General features: G+C 50.2%; 6 protein-coding genes across 6 annotated transcripts; 1 reads left to right on the top strand and 5 right to left on the bottom strand.

The window, feature by feature from the left end:
• Positions 1-6,250: 6,250 nt before the first annotated feature.
• PPTG_21598 (hypothetical protein) lies at positions 6,251-8,306 on the top strand (the record flags this gene model as incomplete). The annotated part of the gene is made up of 4 exons (XM_008898412.1): positions 6,251-6,517; positions 6,569-6,971; positions 7,022-7,313; positions 7,403-8,306. 4 exons carry the CDS (start codon positions 6,251-6,253, stop codon positions 8,304-8,306), a joined length of 1,866 nt encoding a protein of 621 aa, XP_008896660.1.
• Positions 8,307-8,426: 120 nt separating this feature from the next.
• PPTG_04283 (hypothetical protein) lies at positions 8,427-8,750 on the bottom strand (the record flags this gene model as incomplete). Its single annotated transcript, XM_008898175.1, has 1 exon — positions 8,427-8,750. One exon carries the CDS (start codon positions 8,748-8,750, stop codon positions 8,427-8,429), a length of 324 nt encoding a protein of 107 aa, XP_008896423.1.
• Positions 8,751-8,883: 133 nt separating this feature from the next.
• Positions 8,884-9,147, bottom strand: PPTG_04282 (hypothetical protein; the record flags this gene model as incomplete). Its single annotated transcript, XM_008898174.1, has 1 exon — positions 8,884-9,147. The coding sequence occupies one exon, from the start codon at positions 9,145-9,147 to the stop codon at positions 8,884-8,886; it is 264 nt and encodes an 87-aa protein (XP_008896422.1).
• A 3-nt stretch (positions 9,148-9,150) lies between these two features.
• On the bottom strand, positions 9,151-9,660 carry PPTG_04281 (hypothetical protein; the record flags this gene model as incomplete). Its single annotated transcript, XM_008898173.1, has 1 exon — positions 9,151-9,660. The coding sequence occupies one exon, from the start codon at positions 9,658-9,660 to the stop codon at positions 9,151-9,153; it is 510 nt and encodes a 169-aa protein (XP_008896421.1).
• Positions 9,661-10,266: 606 nt separating this feature from the next.
• On the bottom strand, positions 10,267-12,560 carry PPTG_04280 (hypothetical protein). The gene has a single exon (XM_008898172.1). The coding sequence runs from the start codon at positions 12,425-12,427 to the stop codon at positions 10,355-10,357; it is 2,073 nt and encodes a 690-aa protein (XP_008896420.1). The 5' UTR covers positions 12,428-12,560; the 3' UTR covers positions 10,267-10,354.
• Positions 12,561-14,979: 2,419 nt separating this feature from the next.
• PPTG_04279 (hypothetical protein) lies at positions 14,980-16,197 on the bottom strand (the record flags this gene model as incomplete). Its single annotated transcript, XM_008898171.1, has 1 exon — positions 14,980-16,197. The coding sequence occupies one exon, from the start codon at positions 16,195-16,197 to the stop codon at positions 14,980-14,982; it is 1,218 nt and encodes a 405-aa protein (XP_008896419.1).
• Between the last annotated feature and the right edge of the window lie 132 nt (positions 16,198-16,329).

Genomic DNA, 16,329 nt, shown 5'->3' with positions numbered 1-16,329 from the left:
TTTTGTTACAGAGTGTAATAAATAACAATATCATTTTCGGGACCCCTGCACAGGTAGTACGTAGCGTGAATACGATGTGTTCCTCGTCGCTCCCTCATTCCCCAAGTATCCTTCAAAGGTGCTTTCTCCACGTTCTTCCCAGATTTGAGCCATCGTGTCTTGGTCAGGGTTCAAGAAGTTCGAATGCAGCACCAGACGCAGCGACAAGCTTCTTTCCGCTCAAAGCGTACCACGTGATACTCTCTTTATGGGCGTCTTCTTCCCACTCGCCTCCAACATCATAGAAGCTGGCATCATGCTTTAAGTCCGCAAAGAACATCTGGAGCTTCTTGTCTACGCCTACGAGTTTGTTTGCCTCAATGAGAGCTTCCACTCGGACGTGATAAATACCTTTCAACGCTCCGAATCCCAAGCCCGTAATGCTCTTTTCCGTGTACTCGTGAGCCAATAGCAGCGAAAACAATTGGTCCTCAGGACCCATGCAGCAAAAAGCACTCGCCAGCTCTTTCGTCATCGACTTGTCCGGGTTCCCCTCCAGCGCGCGCATGTTTGACGGCAAACAGACTGAGTACACGAGTACCAGACGATAACCCTCGGTTACGGTCTCCAAAGCATGCTCAGCGTCAGCGTAGTGAACCGTATAGTGCGGAAGATATTCCGCTGTACCCTCCTTCTTGCCGAAATCGTGGCGATGTTTCAGTTCTCCATTTCTATAGACCACCAGGTTTCCTCCTTCATGCCAACTAGGCAGCTGTACCACCAACGTTGCCACCATTCCGTCCTCTTTCTCGGTGTCTTGATGTTTCTTAAAATGGCCTCCTTCTCCGTACACAAGCATCTTGTACAGTTTGCACTGCATGGGGACGCCCTTATACCCCAGACGACTAGCAACAGTCTCACTTAGCTTCTCTATTCCCGTGTGCCACAATGGATTATTGATTGTCACTTGATCGGGTGCGAGTTGTCAACTTTTGCGGACATTTTCGTCCGTCATGGTGTCCAATTTCCGTCCGAATGGGGATTTATCGCACTTGGCAATGAGTTTTTCCGCCTGTTCGTCGCATAATGGGAGTGCGATGCAGCCCACGCGATCGACGAAGAGTCCGGGGGCTACTGGGAGTGTGTTGACTGGGTCACTGAAGGAATACTCGCCTGCTGCAGCAGCAGCAGCCTCGTCATCTTCTTGGCCAATAGTGTTGCTGATCTGAGCGCAAACCGCTCCCGTAGGGACCGGAATGTCGTCAGGTTTAATGGAGATTGCACTTGATCCAAAGCACCCTTGCACACCAGAGAAGGAAATGGAAAGTGAATAGATTAGATTGTTAAGTTCTCTCGAGCTCCTACAACCAAGAACAGACTTCAAGCCTGTTTCCCATACAGAGACCCGTGGCTCTCAGCTTCTCAGAGTTTCTCTCCTGTTAGTCTCACCATTTGCACGTGTCCCGGGCCTGACTTCAACTGCATTGTCGCCACGTCTCTGATATGCAATTCGACACGCCTCCTTTAAGCGCACGCTGTGATCACCAGAATGCATTTCTAGTGGTCGACGCTTTCTTACTTGCCAACACCTACGAGTTGTAGTAGTGCTTTGAGCCTTTGCTTGTTCAAGGCCTTCGTAAACGCATCCGCCGAGTTCACGTCACCGTTAACCTTGTGCAACTGGATTGCTCCCTTTTGCACTTGTTCGCGTACGAAATGCTATCGAAACTCGATGTGACGAGTACGGCGACTATACGTTGGGTTGGTGGCCAACATGTGAGCAGCTTGGTTATCAATCCCAATCCTAAGCTCAACACTCAGATGTGGCAAGGTTTCTTGTAAAATGTTGCTTTCATCAACAGCTTCCTTGGACACCTCACATGCAGCAGCATATTCGGCCTCAGCCGTGGAAAGAGCCACAATCGATTGGCGTCGTGACATCCACGACACTGCACCGTGAACACAAACCCGGTTGTGCTCTTGCGGGACTCGGGGTCATTTGCCCAGTCGCTGTCACAATACCCCTTCAGGACAACATCCGTGGGCACGTCCTTGGCTCGCTCATACGTAATACCGTAGTCAATACTCCCTGCAAGATAGCGCAGCACACGCTTCAGCGTTCACACATGCTTAGCCGAAGGCTTTGCTACAAAACGACTGAGCTGCCCAACTGTAAACGCTAAATCTGGTCTTGTTCCGGAGCTAGGTACATCAGCATACCAATCGTTTGTCGGTACGCAAAACTTGTGTCCGATTCTTCGTTTTCATCGAGAGGAGTCAGTTTGACATTTGTCTCCATTGGATTCCCAACGGCGTGAACGTTGCTGTACCAAAACGTCTCCACAATCTCACGTGCATATTTGCTCTGCCGAATGGTGACATACCCGTCCGACTGATCCACCGCGATGCCTAAGTACTGTGAGAGAGGCCCTTGGTCTTTAATGCCATACGACTTGCCAAGCTCCTCAAACAACTTGCACCTACTGTTTTCGTATTCGTAGCGACCAGGATGTCGTCCACGTACACTACCACAAACATGATGACATCACCTTCGAACTTGTAGTAGAGGCGAGGTTCAGTCGGCGAGCGTAGATAGCCATTATCCAGCAGTCACCCGTTCAATATCGAGTTCCATTCTCGGCCGGACTGTCGCAATCCGTACAAGGCCTTCACGACCACGTACATGTGCCCATCTATCTCGCAAGGAAAGCCATCCACCTGAGATACTGGCGAATACCCAGCATGGCGTTGAGGTAAGCCGTATTGGTATCACCTCCATACAATTTCATGTGCAGCGCAGCGGAAAGTGCCACCATCAATCGAAACGATGACATTTGTGCAACCGGTGAAAACGTTTCAATAAAATCAGTCCCGGGACGTTAGTGGTTCCCAAATGCGACGGTTCGATCCTTGAAACGAATAACGTAGCTTTGGTGGTCCAACTTAACTGCATACACCCAGCCGGTATTGGTAGGCTGGGGTACTTCAGATCTCGGAATCTCCTTAATTACACCTTTGGCCTTCAACGCATCCATTACTTCAGGTCCAGCTTCTCGCCAGAAGTCACGGACGTCGATCGCATTGCTTCCCTGTGGTTCTTAGGGATCTTCACATTACTTGCTCGAATAGGTGCACCATTCTTATCTAGGATACGTGACGAACTCTGCACAACATTCGCGACATAATCGTTCAGATATCTCGGGCGTCGGCGTTCGTGCACCTCACGCAATCCGGTCCGAGTTCGTTTTGACTCTTGCTTTGCAGCTTCACGTTCCACTCGCTCTTTTTCCGATCGAATTTCGTATCGCTGTGTCCGCTTCCCAGTTTGTGGAGGAGGCAACAACGCACTTGCGTCAATCTTCTTATGCTCGATCTGCACTTCTTCGGCACTATCCTCCTCATTGTTTACACTCATAGAGCCACAGATGCTAGCCACAGTCACATCTTGATCAGCCTCAGCAAGTTCGTCATCTCCACCACGTTCAATTTCATCAGAAACTTCGGATCGTGCAACAGACCCTCACACACCAGTAACTGATTCAATGTCATCCTGCACGCTTGTGCTGCTCTGACATGGCTTTGATGAAGTGGCACTTTCACTTTGCTGAGAATGAGCTTCTTGACTGCCATTTTCCGCCAAGATTTCGTGTGAATGCCGATCTTCCTCTTGTGCATTCAACTCCACATTTACCGAGGTATTTGATTCTGGTTGCAGATCGTTACCATTGCTTAGGAGCGCTATAGTAATCCCTTTCACGTCTGTCGCAACTCCAGCACTTGCCACGCTTGCCATGGTCATGTTGACTTCACTTGGCAGTATCTCTACCCGAGCCTGACCAAGTTCCGGTTCGTCAGCATCATCATTCACGCCTTCCTCGAGACTGCGGAATTCAAAATTCACTGTCTCGGCTTTGCTTGATGCTGCTGCGCTGCTCATTAGTTGCTCATAGTCAACGAGGCTGGTGACAGTGTGCTTTTGACTAGTCATCACTTCGTCGGACGTCTCAGAATCTTCAACTTGCTCAAAGTGCAACGATTCCAAATCTGTGTCAGTCAGCTCAACCTCATGGAGATTTCTGTACATTACATCCTCTGCAACGCGTAAGTCCGAGACAAACTTAGCGGTGCGATCCTGAGGAAAATACACTTTGCATCCGATGACATCTTCAGCGTAGCCGAGGACAAATCCAATCTTCGCATTGTCGTGGTTCTTACGACGTCCTGGAGTGATCGGCACGTGTACGTAAGCCAAAGAACCAAACTTGCAGATGTGACGGATGTCTGGTTTGACGCCAACCATCATTTCAAACGGGATTCCTTGAGAACCCTTATTGTAGACCCGATTCTTGATGTAGGCAGCGTTCGTCAACGCTTCTGGCCACAACGATTTCGGAAAGCCAGCGTCGTGCATGGTCGCCTTGGTCATCTCCACTAATGACTGGTACGTTCTCTCACACAGGTTCAGTTGAGTGCTTTTCGGACCAACCACAACATGCTCAATGCCTTGAGCTCGATACCATTTATCCGTGGCATCATCGACGAACTCGCCTCCTTTGTCTGTCAAGACCTGCTGAACTCGGTACACACGAGTAATTACCTTTTGAACTTTGGCCTTGCCACCATTAGCCGAGTTTCTGCCAGCTTGTCTCTCAACCCACAGAATATACTCCTTCATGTGCTGATTTACAACTTCACTCCGCTTGCTGGTCAGCATGTGCACAGTCACAAAGCGTGAAAACCCATCCATTATCACGAGAACTGCTTCAAACCGAGTTCCGTTTCCTTTACTGGGTATCAGCAGGTCGGTGTACACGACTTGGTTTGGAGACTTCAGTCCTCTGTCTAACTTTTTACGAAGCCTTTTCTTCTTTTGCTTGCCAATATGGCACGCATCGCAGGTTTCATGCTTCTGGCGCTGCGTCAACATCATGCCCTTCACCACGTCTTTATCGGTCATTGCCTTCAAGTACTGAGGACAGATATGCCCGAGACGCTCATGCCAGATCTTCATCAAAGCGACTCCTTCAACGGCACTGAAATTTGCCCGAGGTACATTTTGTGGACTCATTCTCGCAAACCCGGTAGATGGATGTGTCACGTAGAAGCCCCAGGTCGCTTCATGAGGTGTGGCCACAATCACAGGTATTTCGTCCTCAATCACCAAGAAACTTTGCGCGCGACGATCATATGTAAACTCAAACCCTTGTTCTGCGGCAAGTCCCGGTGATAGTAGTCCATACTCAGCCCCAGGAGCTCCAGGAGGCGAGGGTGCCGGCTATATCATCATGTTTCCTCGTAGGTTGCCCAGTGTCATTAGCTCCAGCACCACTTGAAGACTTCGTCTTCTCCGGACAACGAACTTTGAGATGCTCCGGGGGCTACTGGGAGTGTGTTGACTGGGTCACTGAAGGAATACTCGCCTGCTGCTGGAGCAGCAGCCTCGTCATCTTCTGGGCCAATAGTGTTGCTGATCTGAGCGCAAACCGCTCCCGTAGGGACCGGAATGTCGTCAGGTTTAATGGAGATTGCACTTGATCCAAAGCACCCTTGCACACCAGAGAAGGAAATGGAAAGTGAATAGATTAGATTGTTAAGTTCTCTCGAGCTCCTACAACCAAGAACAGACTTCAAGCCTGTTTCCCATACAGAGACCCGTGGCTCTCAGCTTCTCAGAGTTTCTCTCCTGTTAGTCTCACCATTTGCACGGGTCCCGGGCCTGACTTCAACTGCATTGTCGCCACGTCTCTGATATGCAATCCAACATGGTTTGCCACTCACACCGAACGGTCACTCGCCAGACTTGAAGATTCCGGCCTCTATGGGCTCTGATGCGTCGTAGTTGCCGTACTCTTCCTCATCGTCGAACCAGATCATTATCAATCGAGGAGTGTGCATGCAGTTATGGCAGGAAGACACATAGATGTGTTTCTAACGTTTTATATTTTAAATGAAAACTTAAGAAATATAGATACCTTACCATTAATAGGTACTTCTAAGTTAAACAAATATCTCTATTCTCTAATAGCATTCTCATACCGACATTATATCTTGATTTCGGAATACGGGGAGATAGCCTTAATTTCAAGATCAATGGCATGGATTTTTGAGTAAAACGTACTTTGTATAGAAAAAAGTGCGCATTGGTTTCGGCCCACTTTTGATCTTTTTTTTATTATGGTGGGCCATAAGCTATGAGCAGTCAAGGTAAGAGCTTTTTTTCAGGAAAAGTGCTTTAGCCAAGCGCGAGGCATTCTGCAACAATTGCAGTGTCATGTACGACTACGACGCGTACAGCGAGCCTGGGGAGGGCGACGCCTTCAAGGCCGGCACTTGGCCATTTGGTCTGAGTGGCCAGCCCAGGGACATCCCCGTCCCAAAAGGAGCTGTTTGCGCGCAGATCAGCAATATCTTAGGTGACAACAAGAACGACGACAGCAATGAATTCACTGCTAGAAAATATCAGAAACAAGATGAAGACGGCGAAGAAGATTACGATGATGATGATGAAGAAGAACGTGGAGCTGAAGAGGAAAGGATAGTGACGAAGACAACGCCGCGAGCATAATCACTATCATCTGTGGCGGGGGAGTATTCCTTCGGAGGACAAGCCGATACACTCCCAGTAGCCCCCGGACTCTTCGTCGATCGCGTGGGCTGCATCGCACTCCCATTATGCGACGAACAGGCGGAAAAACTCATTGCCAAGTGCGATAAATCCTTATTCGGACGGAAATTGGACACCATGACGGACGAAAATGTCCGCAAAAGTTGGCAACTCGCACCGGATCAAGTGGCAATCAATAACCCATTGTGGCACACGGGAATAGAGAAGCTAAGTGAGACTGTTGCTAGTCGTCTGGGGTATAAGGGCGTCCCCATGCAGTGCAAACTGTACAAGATGCTTGTGTACGGAGAAGGAGGCCACTTTGTGAAGCATCAAGACACCGAGAAAGAGGACGGAATGGTGGCAACGTTGGTGGTGCAGCTGCCTAGTTTGCATGAAGGACGAAAACAGTGTTCGAGTTAAACCTGCTGAATCCAGACCAAGAATCACTGGCGCAAATGTGGGAAGAATACGGCGAGAATGAAACAGAAGGGTATCTTGGAAACGAGGGAGCTTCGAGTAACACGACGTATTCTCGCTATGCGATCGTCGCCTGGCCGGTGGCAAACGGTGTGGAGAATACGTTGCAATTCATCAGCGCAACCGCTGCTATTGAGGTTCTGCAACATCAAAAATCTGTTGCTCCTGACACTCTTCGCGTGTTTGTCAATGCGGTGGGTGACAAACTGGTGGAAACCCAAGCATCATTCGACCGTTCGCGAACATACTCGTACACTGAGCCGAAAAAGGTTTCCGTCTCTGCGTTGTTTTCACAAACCATAAGTAAACTTTTGGTCGACACGGGTGACGTGTGGCTAGCAACCCTGTTTTCACCAAGATCTGCAGTAATGTGAAGGAAAAGGCGAATCTCGTGCCTGCCTACGTTGCGTTAGCACGAAAGTTTGACTGGAGTAGCATTGGTCAGGCTCTGCTGAGCTCATTGGGCAGTAAGACAGGAAACAGCAGCTACAGTTTTGATGCTTTTGGAGGAACGAGTGATTCCAGTATGGTGCTAGCGCTGCAAATATTCGATGGACTGGACGACGGGCTTGCTAAAGAAGCACTGCTAAAAGCAGCTGTGAGTGATGCTGTGACGCTTAGGAACGATTGCTTGTGCGCATCGAAGGCTCTCGGATCACTTTGGGTTTCCACGATACGTAATGGCAACAAGAGTGTTGTCGATGTTTTGGCCAAGAGGCTCAAGCAAATGGATCCGTCATTACTTGGTCCGGTTATCGACGTATTTTTGCAAGAGTTGAGTGACGTTAACTCATCGGATGACATGTTTGCGGTATTGGCATCGATTGCAACAATGCGTATTGAATGGCTAAAGAGTCAAATTCAAGCAAAGGATAAACCTTTCAGTTGGGAAATGCCACACGCAATATTTCCTGATCCGCAGATCCAGGTATTTCTACGAGGTCCGGAGATGTCCAAGACTACGGTTGGGGTCCGGACTTTCGGTGGTCTCCCGGCAGCTCGGAAGTTCGCTGAGAGGACCCCGCAGACTCACGCTTCCTTCTCGATGGTTCCTGCCGGCAGAGGACAAGAAGCATTCGCCACCATCACGAAAACACGGACATGGTTTAATAAGCAGCAAAACGACGTGGTGACTCATAAATCGGAGCTTCAGTGCCTGATAGACCGCTTTGGTCAAGCCACTGCTGAGGAGGGACCAGCCCCTAAACGTGCTCGGATCGAGGTGTGGGAACATCGCGGCTGAAAGACCAACATTCGAGCTAGAAATTAGTTACAGGAGATCCATGTTGACGCCTTATGTCAAAAGATCCTCCATCCCAATGCGAGCTCGCTTTCTAGGATTTCCAGTCGCTTCTCCTCCGTATCATCGCGACAGGCGATTCAGTTCCTCTTTATACTCTACCAGTTTCTTTTGGTGCTCTCCAAACCACGTCCACGTCTTGGTGATGAAGACCGTCTTCATCAGCGTGTATACGTCTTCATTGAAGACGTATACATGCTGGGCTCTGCCCTCAGTTTCCAGCGTGAACGACGCGTTCACTTGCTGCTCGCACATCCATTTGGCCGCGTAGTTCCTCGCGTGACCATTTCCATTAAAATGGTGCACTCCAATTGTATTCATCGACACGTACGGGCCACGTAGGAACGCTTGAACGTCAGCATTGTCGGGGAAATTGGCGTCGGGCATTTCCCACGAGAAAGGCTGGCTCTGTGCTTGGATCTGGTTATTTAATCACTCGATCCTCTTCGCAGCGATAGACTTTAGTACTGCGAACTTGTAGTCCGTGACATTGATTGCACTGATATGCTGCGAGAACGCCCTAATTACTGGTTGTAGCAGCCTTGGGCTGGATTTGCATGAATTTGGTCGCCAAAGCATCGAAGATGGCTCGATCCTCGCATCGAACTCCCCATGTCCAAAGCAGATCAAGGGTGCTGGATGCACTCAAAACCTCGTCGCACAGTCTGACAGCTTTCTCGACTGCTGCATTGAGTAGTGCTAACTGAGCAATACCTGTATTAAGACCATCCGCGATCTGCAACACCACTTTGATACCGGAAGTAGAATCGTTGGTCTCACGCATACTTTACATATGCATGCCCATGTCCATACTCATAGGATCCACTGTGTCACCCAAGGATTCCAGAATCTCGGAGCCAATACCGCTCCAGTCGAAACGACGAGCTAGTGCACCAAAGCCAGAAGCAAGTCCATCCTTATTTTCATAAGAATCCATGCCTCTTACGAAGTTGTAGAAGAACATTTTCACGAGTCTAGCATCGACCAAGAGATCGCACATTGATCGGCAAAATCCAACCGACGCAGTCTGTGGTTCAGTCCATGAATGTAGTGACGGCCGGTTCTCCGCAAACTTTGAAGCAACCGCTTCCATAAACGTCCTCAGAGTGCTAGCATCTACAGGTCTCTGAGCTTGAAGAGTGCCAACTGCTGCATTGGCGTCAATAAACGTGAACGAATTCTCGACGTCACGTGCTGCTGGCCACGCAACAAGAGCATACCGAGCGTACGTAGTGCTTCTCGTCGCTCCCGAATTGCCGAGATATCCTTCAACGTGCTGTTCCCGTGGTTCGCCCATAACGCTGCAAAAGTTTCCTGTCCGGGATTCAAAAAGTTGAGCTTCACTCCCGTTTTTGAGGAGTGACCGTGACAAGTTCCACCTGAGGAATACCAGCTAATCCAGTCGTTACGGTGACTTCCTTTCCAATTGCCAACACTATCACTATCGTCATAGCAGCTGACGTCGTGTTTGAGTTGTGCAATAACGAGTTGCAGTCTCGTGCCACAGCCACCATTTCGTCTTCTTTTTCGGTATCTTGGATGTTTCACAAAGTGGCCTCCTTCCCATAGACTAGCAACTTATACAGCTTACACTGCATCGGAAAGTCTTTATATCCAAGTCGAACAGCAATAATGTCTGTCAATTGGTTCTGTCAATGGGTTCTTCACAGTCACGCTTGCCAGCTTTTACGGACGTTTTCGTCCATCATGGTGGTTAATTTCCTCCCGAACGAAGATTTTTCGCACTTGGCAATGAGTTTCGCTGCATGTTCCTGTGTCAGGGGACTGGAATCAGTACCACACCATTGACGTAAAGTCCGGGAACTGCAGGTAAAATGGTGGCTTGACCTCCAAAGGAGTGTCCTTCTGAGCAGCGTACAAAAACTTTTTTCTAGCATGAAGATGTGGAAGTTGTTGCAAAATGGCAAACATAAATTTTTACAATGGATTCATGACTGAGACTCTACTGCAAGATGTAATGGACCAACTGCTTAGTAGCTGTCGGCCTTGAAGTGATCGGCCGTCATGACCTTGTTCCAGGCCTTGGAGAACGTCTGCTTGAATGCAAACTCGTTGGAGGCGAACTTTTCCACCGACGCCTTGAGCTCAGGCGCTTCGAGCAGGGCCAGGTCCGTGTCGAGCATGTAGATGTCCTTGTCGCCAGCCTTGAACTCCTTCTTGGACACTGCCGTCCACGTCTCGTTCAGCAGCACCTTGAAGTATTCGTTGGAGAGCGTAGCCGAGCTGTTGCTGTACGAGCCGCTGAAGCCCAGGGCCTTCTGCTGCGCAGCACTACGCGGGCGAGCGGCAAGAGCCACCGCCTCCTCCGGCGACACACCCAGGATCTTAATGTTGTCACGCACAGCGGTCACCGACGAGTTGTAGTACTCACGAGGGGCCAGAATGTCGTCACCGTCGCCGTTCTGAGCGTCTGTGCGGCCGCCGAGGAAGTCAATCTTCACCTTTCCAGCGTCCTCGAGGGCCACCTGGCCAGCCAGCACGATAAGGTCGGCGGTCGACAGCGTCGAGTACTTCTCCTTAATGGGCTCAAGCGCAGCGATGATCTTGTCAACGCCAGCGTTCACAGGCCAGTCCTTCTGCGGCGCGAAGCGGATCTTGGCGCCGTTGCAGCCGCCGGCGTAGTCCGTGATACGGAATGTCGACGCGCACTGCCACGCGGCGTGAACGAACAGGGCGCCGTTGTACGCCTTGCCATCGCTGGTCGCGTCGCTCGGGAGACCGTCCACCGACTTGGTGAGCAGCTCCTTGATGTCCTTGCGCACAGCGTCGAAGTCCGGCAGGTTCTCGGGCGTCGGGGGCAGCGGGTTCTGGAACGGCTGGACAGGGGGGATGTCGTTACCGCGGCAACGAGCAACCGGGCCCATGTCGCGCGACATGAGCTTGTACCAGGCGTGCGAGAACGCCTCGTCCAGAGCAGCCTGGTCCGCAGCGAACTCCTTCGAGATCTTGAGGTAGCTCTCGTCGTGCAGCAGCGCGATATCGGCCGTCAGCATGCGGACGGGAGGGTTCGTGTCGGGCACCGGGCGCCACTGCACGTGACCACCGGGACCGTCGAACTTCTCCCATTCGAAGCTAGTGAGACCCTTGAAGTAGCCGTTGCCCCACTTGGTGGGCGTGAATGTCCACTGACCCTCGAAGCCACTGGTGAAGGTGTTGTTGCCCTTGCCCTTCATCTCGCCTTCGCCACAGGTGCCGGGCCACGGGTTCTCGGGGTCCTCCAACGGAGAGGGACCAGGACCCGTCGGGCAAGCACCGTGAGTCTTACCGAAAGCGTGACCGCCACCGATCAGAGCCACCGTCTCGCGGTCGTCCATACCCATGCGCTTGAAAGTGTCACGCACATCGGCCACCGACCCAACAGGGTCAGGCTTGCCCATAGGACCCTCGGGGTTCACGTAGATAAGACCCATGGTGGTCGGGCCAAGAGGCTCCTTGCACTGGCCGTCAACCTCGCAAGGGGCCACGGCCTCCTGCTCGGCCGACGGGCCCAGCTGCAGGCTGCTCGTGCCGTCGGCGTCGTCACGACGACCACCGCAGAAACCTAGCACGGGTCCACCCATGCTCTTAATGGCAACGTCACCCGACAGCACGATGAGATCACCCCACGACAGTGCGTCGCCGTACTTCTCCTTGATGGGGTTCAGCAGCTTCAGAGCCTTGTCCAGGTTGGTGTTGTCGGCCCAGCTGTGCTCCGGGTTGAAGCGGATACGGCCACCGTCACAGCCACCACGGCCGTCCGCACGGCGGTACGAGCCGTTGCAGTGCCAAGCCAGACGGATGAAGAGACCACCGTAGTGACCGAAGTCGGCGGGCCAGAAGGCCTGCGAGTCCGTCATCAGCTTCTCCAGGTCCGCCTTCACAAGATCATAGTTGATCACTTCGCAGCTCTTGGGGTCGTACAGCTCGCTGGAGATCTGACGGTCCTGCTCCTTGACAGACGCGACCTTGTCGAAGCCGAACGGACAGCTTCCAGATCGGCCAGCGTCAATACCGGCGGAAAGACTGGCAAGGGCAGCAACGAAGGCGGCGAGACGGACGTTCATCTTTAATATTGGTGTGCCTTGTGACCGCCAAGTAAATCGAATTGTGAGAGAGCTGTGGACAGCCCACTCGCGTAGTTTTAGTAGCCTAGCCGCTTCTGAGACGTTTACCGTCAAAGCTTTTGGCTGTTCGCAATGTAAAACAGGTGCATTGTTGTGCGGTTGAGTTGATGAGTCATTTTTCTAGTTACGGAACTCTATGGTCGTTGAACCATCGGTTTAACAAGAACCATGCGCCAAAGGGGTCCAGGATCACGTTCAAGATTTGGCTTGGACCGACGGAACGGCGTTCCGCTCCAGGAAGTTCCCGCGAATGTGTGAGCTTCGTGATGAAGATGTTCTCTCGCTTTGCTTCCTGTTGGACAAGAGGAAAATGTACCCTGTATCCAAGTTTGTGGAGTGACTTGTACTAAGTAAATTCTTACTCGCTGTTGTACCTTGAAGTGCACGGTTAATCTCCATTACAATCAAGAGCCCCCCCCCCCCCCCCTTAACAACTCGCATTTGCGACGACAACGGAGCTGTTCTCTGTGACAGCAATCGAAGCGACCGTCCTTGCAGACGATATCTACATTCGCAAGCGAGAGGCCCTTGAGGGACTATCCAGACTATATGACCCGGTGTTGATTCTAATGTATGTGTAGAAGCAAGGTGTCATTACAATAGGTCGGACACGGTTACATGGTGCCGTATTCTGAATCCAACTTTCGGATGCGTTTTACATAAACTGTGTATTGCAGAGTGAACACCAGTTCCAGTGGTCGACTACAGAGCCACAAACAAGAGCCTTGCACTCATCAGCTGTTATTAAAAACTCTACCCCCTTATTTGTATCTCCATTCACAGCTCAATCCGAAGTGTCGAATTTTCACTAAAAATCATACGAATGTGACCTTCGGACCGGCCGTAATCTGAAGAACAAATGCCCACGTGTTTGGAGCACTTGACGGGGTTTAGTGGTGTGTCCACTCGTGCAGACAGTGATAAGTAATCTAGAAAATCAATTTATGGCTTTGAAGACGAGATCAACCGTATGTAGCCTCCTGCGTGGCAAGTACATCATGTGCCGCACATGTGCGCATTATTAAATGGTATATTCTAGTACTTTTATATATACTAAGTAAAAAAAAACTTTACAATCTACTACAATCCTCATTAACCTCTCACTTTAGTCTTGTTTGTATGCAATGGGGTATTCTTCTCGTTGACTTCTAGCCAAAATGCTATCGATTGCTGCTCATGCATTTACAGGTCTCAAAGGGTTAAAACAGCCTGTTCTGTTGGAATATTGTTCGTGTTGTTGACGCCGTCAAATTGACGGGATGCAGTACTCACGCAAGCGCCTGTGAGCAATGCGACACTCAAAATCTTGCGCGAGTCTGCTTTGAAATACATGCAGCTTGACTTTTGATGGCGAAGCATATCGCCGATTATAATGCATGTAGCTCCGTCCTCAAGTTATTGAGGCTGACATTGCATTCATGGCAACATGCTAGCGTTAGTAAACGCAAATTCCACCTATTATTCGCTCTAATCAAAATGTCCGGTTTGCCCAAACCAGCTAAAAACTACGGTTGATTGTTGAGTCGTTTAAGTACGAGGAGATACACTCGTTGAGCCGTTCCGAAATAACAGGGAATTTGTATCCGTGTGACTCGTAAAGTGGTACATTTGGCTGGAGCTCCCAGTGTATCCTAATACTTGTTAAAATAAAGATTGTGTCACATAATACCGAGGTTAGAGAAAGCTCGGTAGTTCGTGTCAAAATGGAGAACGTCTACACTCTACTCTCGTGCCTGTCCTTCAGCTTGTGTTTACTCACGACTATAGAAGACGTCCCGTAAACCAGAAACGTACAGTCATTTGTACACCCATAATTTTTCTTCCGTACTCTCATCAGTCCGAAAGCGTACCGTAACCTTAGGTATGCAGTAGTTGCGACACAGATTGTAGGTAAAAACCACTGGATCACTAAAAGAAAGCTCCCCAGCGAAGTCGCCAGGATGAGCCGATCTAAGTGTACGCAATCACGACATCCCTGTATAATAGTGCTGCACTATTAGTAAATCCGGCACAGGGTGTTCCACTATATTCTTCTTCATCAACGGTGTCATCTCAACTCCCAAATACTAACGGCGAAAGTCGCGACGAGACTGACAGTTCCTTGGTCAGCTCGATATATCATGTCGCCTTAATTTTATAGTCTACTTCACTTCTCGAGGTGAGCCTGCTTCTTTCCGCTGCTGCCAATCTTTCTAGAATACAGATATTGGAAAACACTGAAGCTCGACAATATCCTTTCAAAACTTGGTACAGCCTCATTTGAGTGCTTGTTCGGCCTTCCACCTCCATCAAGACGATACGACTCTGTACGGTGTGCTTACAAATTGGAGCAGGTGTATCCATGTTAAGACCTTCACTCATAACAAAAACATATGGTTTTTGTTGAAGTGTTTGCTGCCGTGTTTCGAGCGAGTGGTGGTTTAATTAATAAATCCCTTGAATTAGCGAGCGAGCGTTGCCAAATGGTCTGAATTAATTAACTACTACCAGTCCTACACTCGCCCCACCGACGCGCTAATCCGTTCCTGCTTCCGTCTGTAAGCGTCCACACCGCCCTCTAGTTGATGGACAGACACGATCCCCTTGGACTTTCGGACCTCGAATACGCGTGCTGGAAGTGAAGGGTGCGATTCATCCTTGTCGCCATCGCTATCACTTTCGTTGAGGCGTTTGCCGCCTTGTTCTCGCGTTAGGATGTTGAGGAAATGGATATCGTGCGAAATCAACACAACCGCTCCTTGGTACTTGCGCAGGGCCTCACCAAACACCTGAATAGTGGTCATGTCGAGATGATTCGTTGGCTCATCCAGTAGCAGCACATGGGGTGGATTCGGGAACGTTACCCAGGCTAGACCAACGCGAACAAGTTGGCCACCAGACAACCCTCCCAGCGGCACGGACACAGCAGTCTCACCACTGATGCCAAACTTGTTTAAGTGCGCACGCACCTTGGTTTCAAGTGACGTGGTGCCTCGATTGGAATTTCCATTGTTTGCGAGCAACACCTCGGGCGAGTTTTCTTTCTTACTGATCGACTTCATTAGCAGCTCCAACGCGTTGAGATTGCGAGACTCCAGTCGCTTCAAGTCTTCCACGTGATGCTGCATGAGAGTCCCCACACGTGCTCCATGGAAATACTGCACCTTACCAGCATCCGGTTTGATAACTCGATTGAGAATCTTCATCAGTGTTGTCTTACCCGCTCCGTTTCGACCGACAAAGACCACCTTTTCACCATACGCCACATTTAACGTTACATTTTTGATAGCGAGAGGAGGTGAGGTGGAGTTTTCTCTTTGGTTGGGTATCTCTGCCGCCGCTTTGTAACTAAACGATACGTTCTCCAGAGAAAGCATAGTGGTTTGTGCGAGCTTTGTGAGGTTCCGAATCTGCGGGGGTGGCGTCGTCAACGCTTCCCAGGCCTTGCTGTTGTACGAAGTTTCGTAAAGTGCAGTGTCTTCTGCACCGTCAAGCAATGTAAAATGGAAGCCTTGCCGGTCGCGGCTCCGTTTAAAGCGGTGGCCCTTGTCGTTGCGCTCGTTTCCAATCCGCTCCATCTTTTTCTTCTTCGCAGCCACAACTTGCTTTTTCTTGTCGTCCTTGCCCTTAGACGCCTGCTGGGTGATACGCGCAACCATCTTGGTCATTTTCTCGGTCTTTCGGTCAAGCTTGTGCTGCAGTCTCTCGTTGAACAACTTCTTCGTATCCATGGCTTCTTCGTAGGAGTCGTAGTTACCATCAAAATACACGAGCTTTTTGTCTTGCCCGCGCACTAGGATCGTTTCTTCAGCGACCTCATTCAGGAAGAATCTATCGTGGGATACCAGTACGATCGTCAACGT

The sequence above is a fragment of the Phytophthora parasitica genome (genome assembly GCF_000247585.1).
Source record: "Phytophthora parasitica INRA-310 unplaced genomic scaffold supercont2.6, whole genome shotgun sequence".
Classification (NCBI taxonomy): Eukaryota; Oomycota; class Peronosporomycetes; order Peronosporales; family Peronosporaceae; genus Phytophthora; species Phytophthora nicotianae.
This window is presented reverse-complemented; position numbering and strand designations above follow the sequence as displayed.

Coding starts and splice junctions, on each gene's coding strand:
- PPTG_04280 (XM_008898172.1), bottom strand. CDS start 12,427: ATGAACGTCCGTCTCGCCGCCTTCGTTGCTGCCCTTGCCAGTCTTTCC.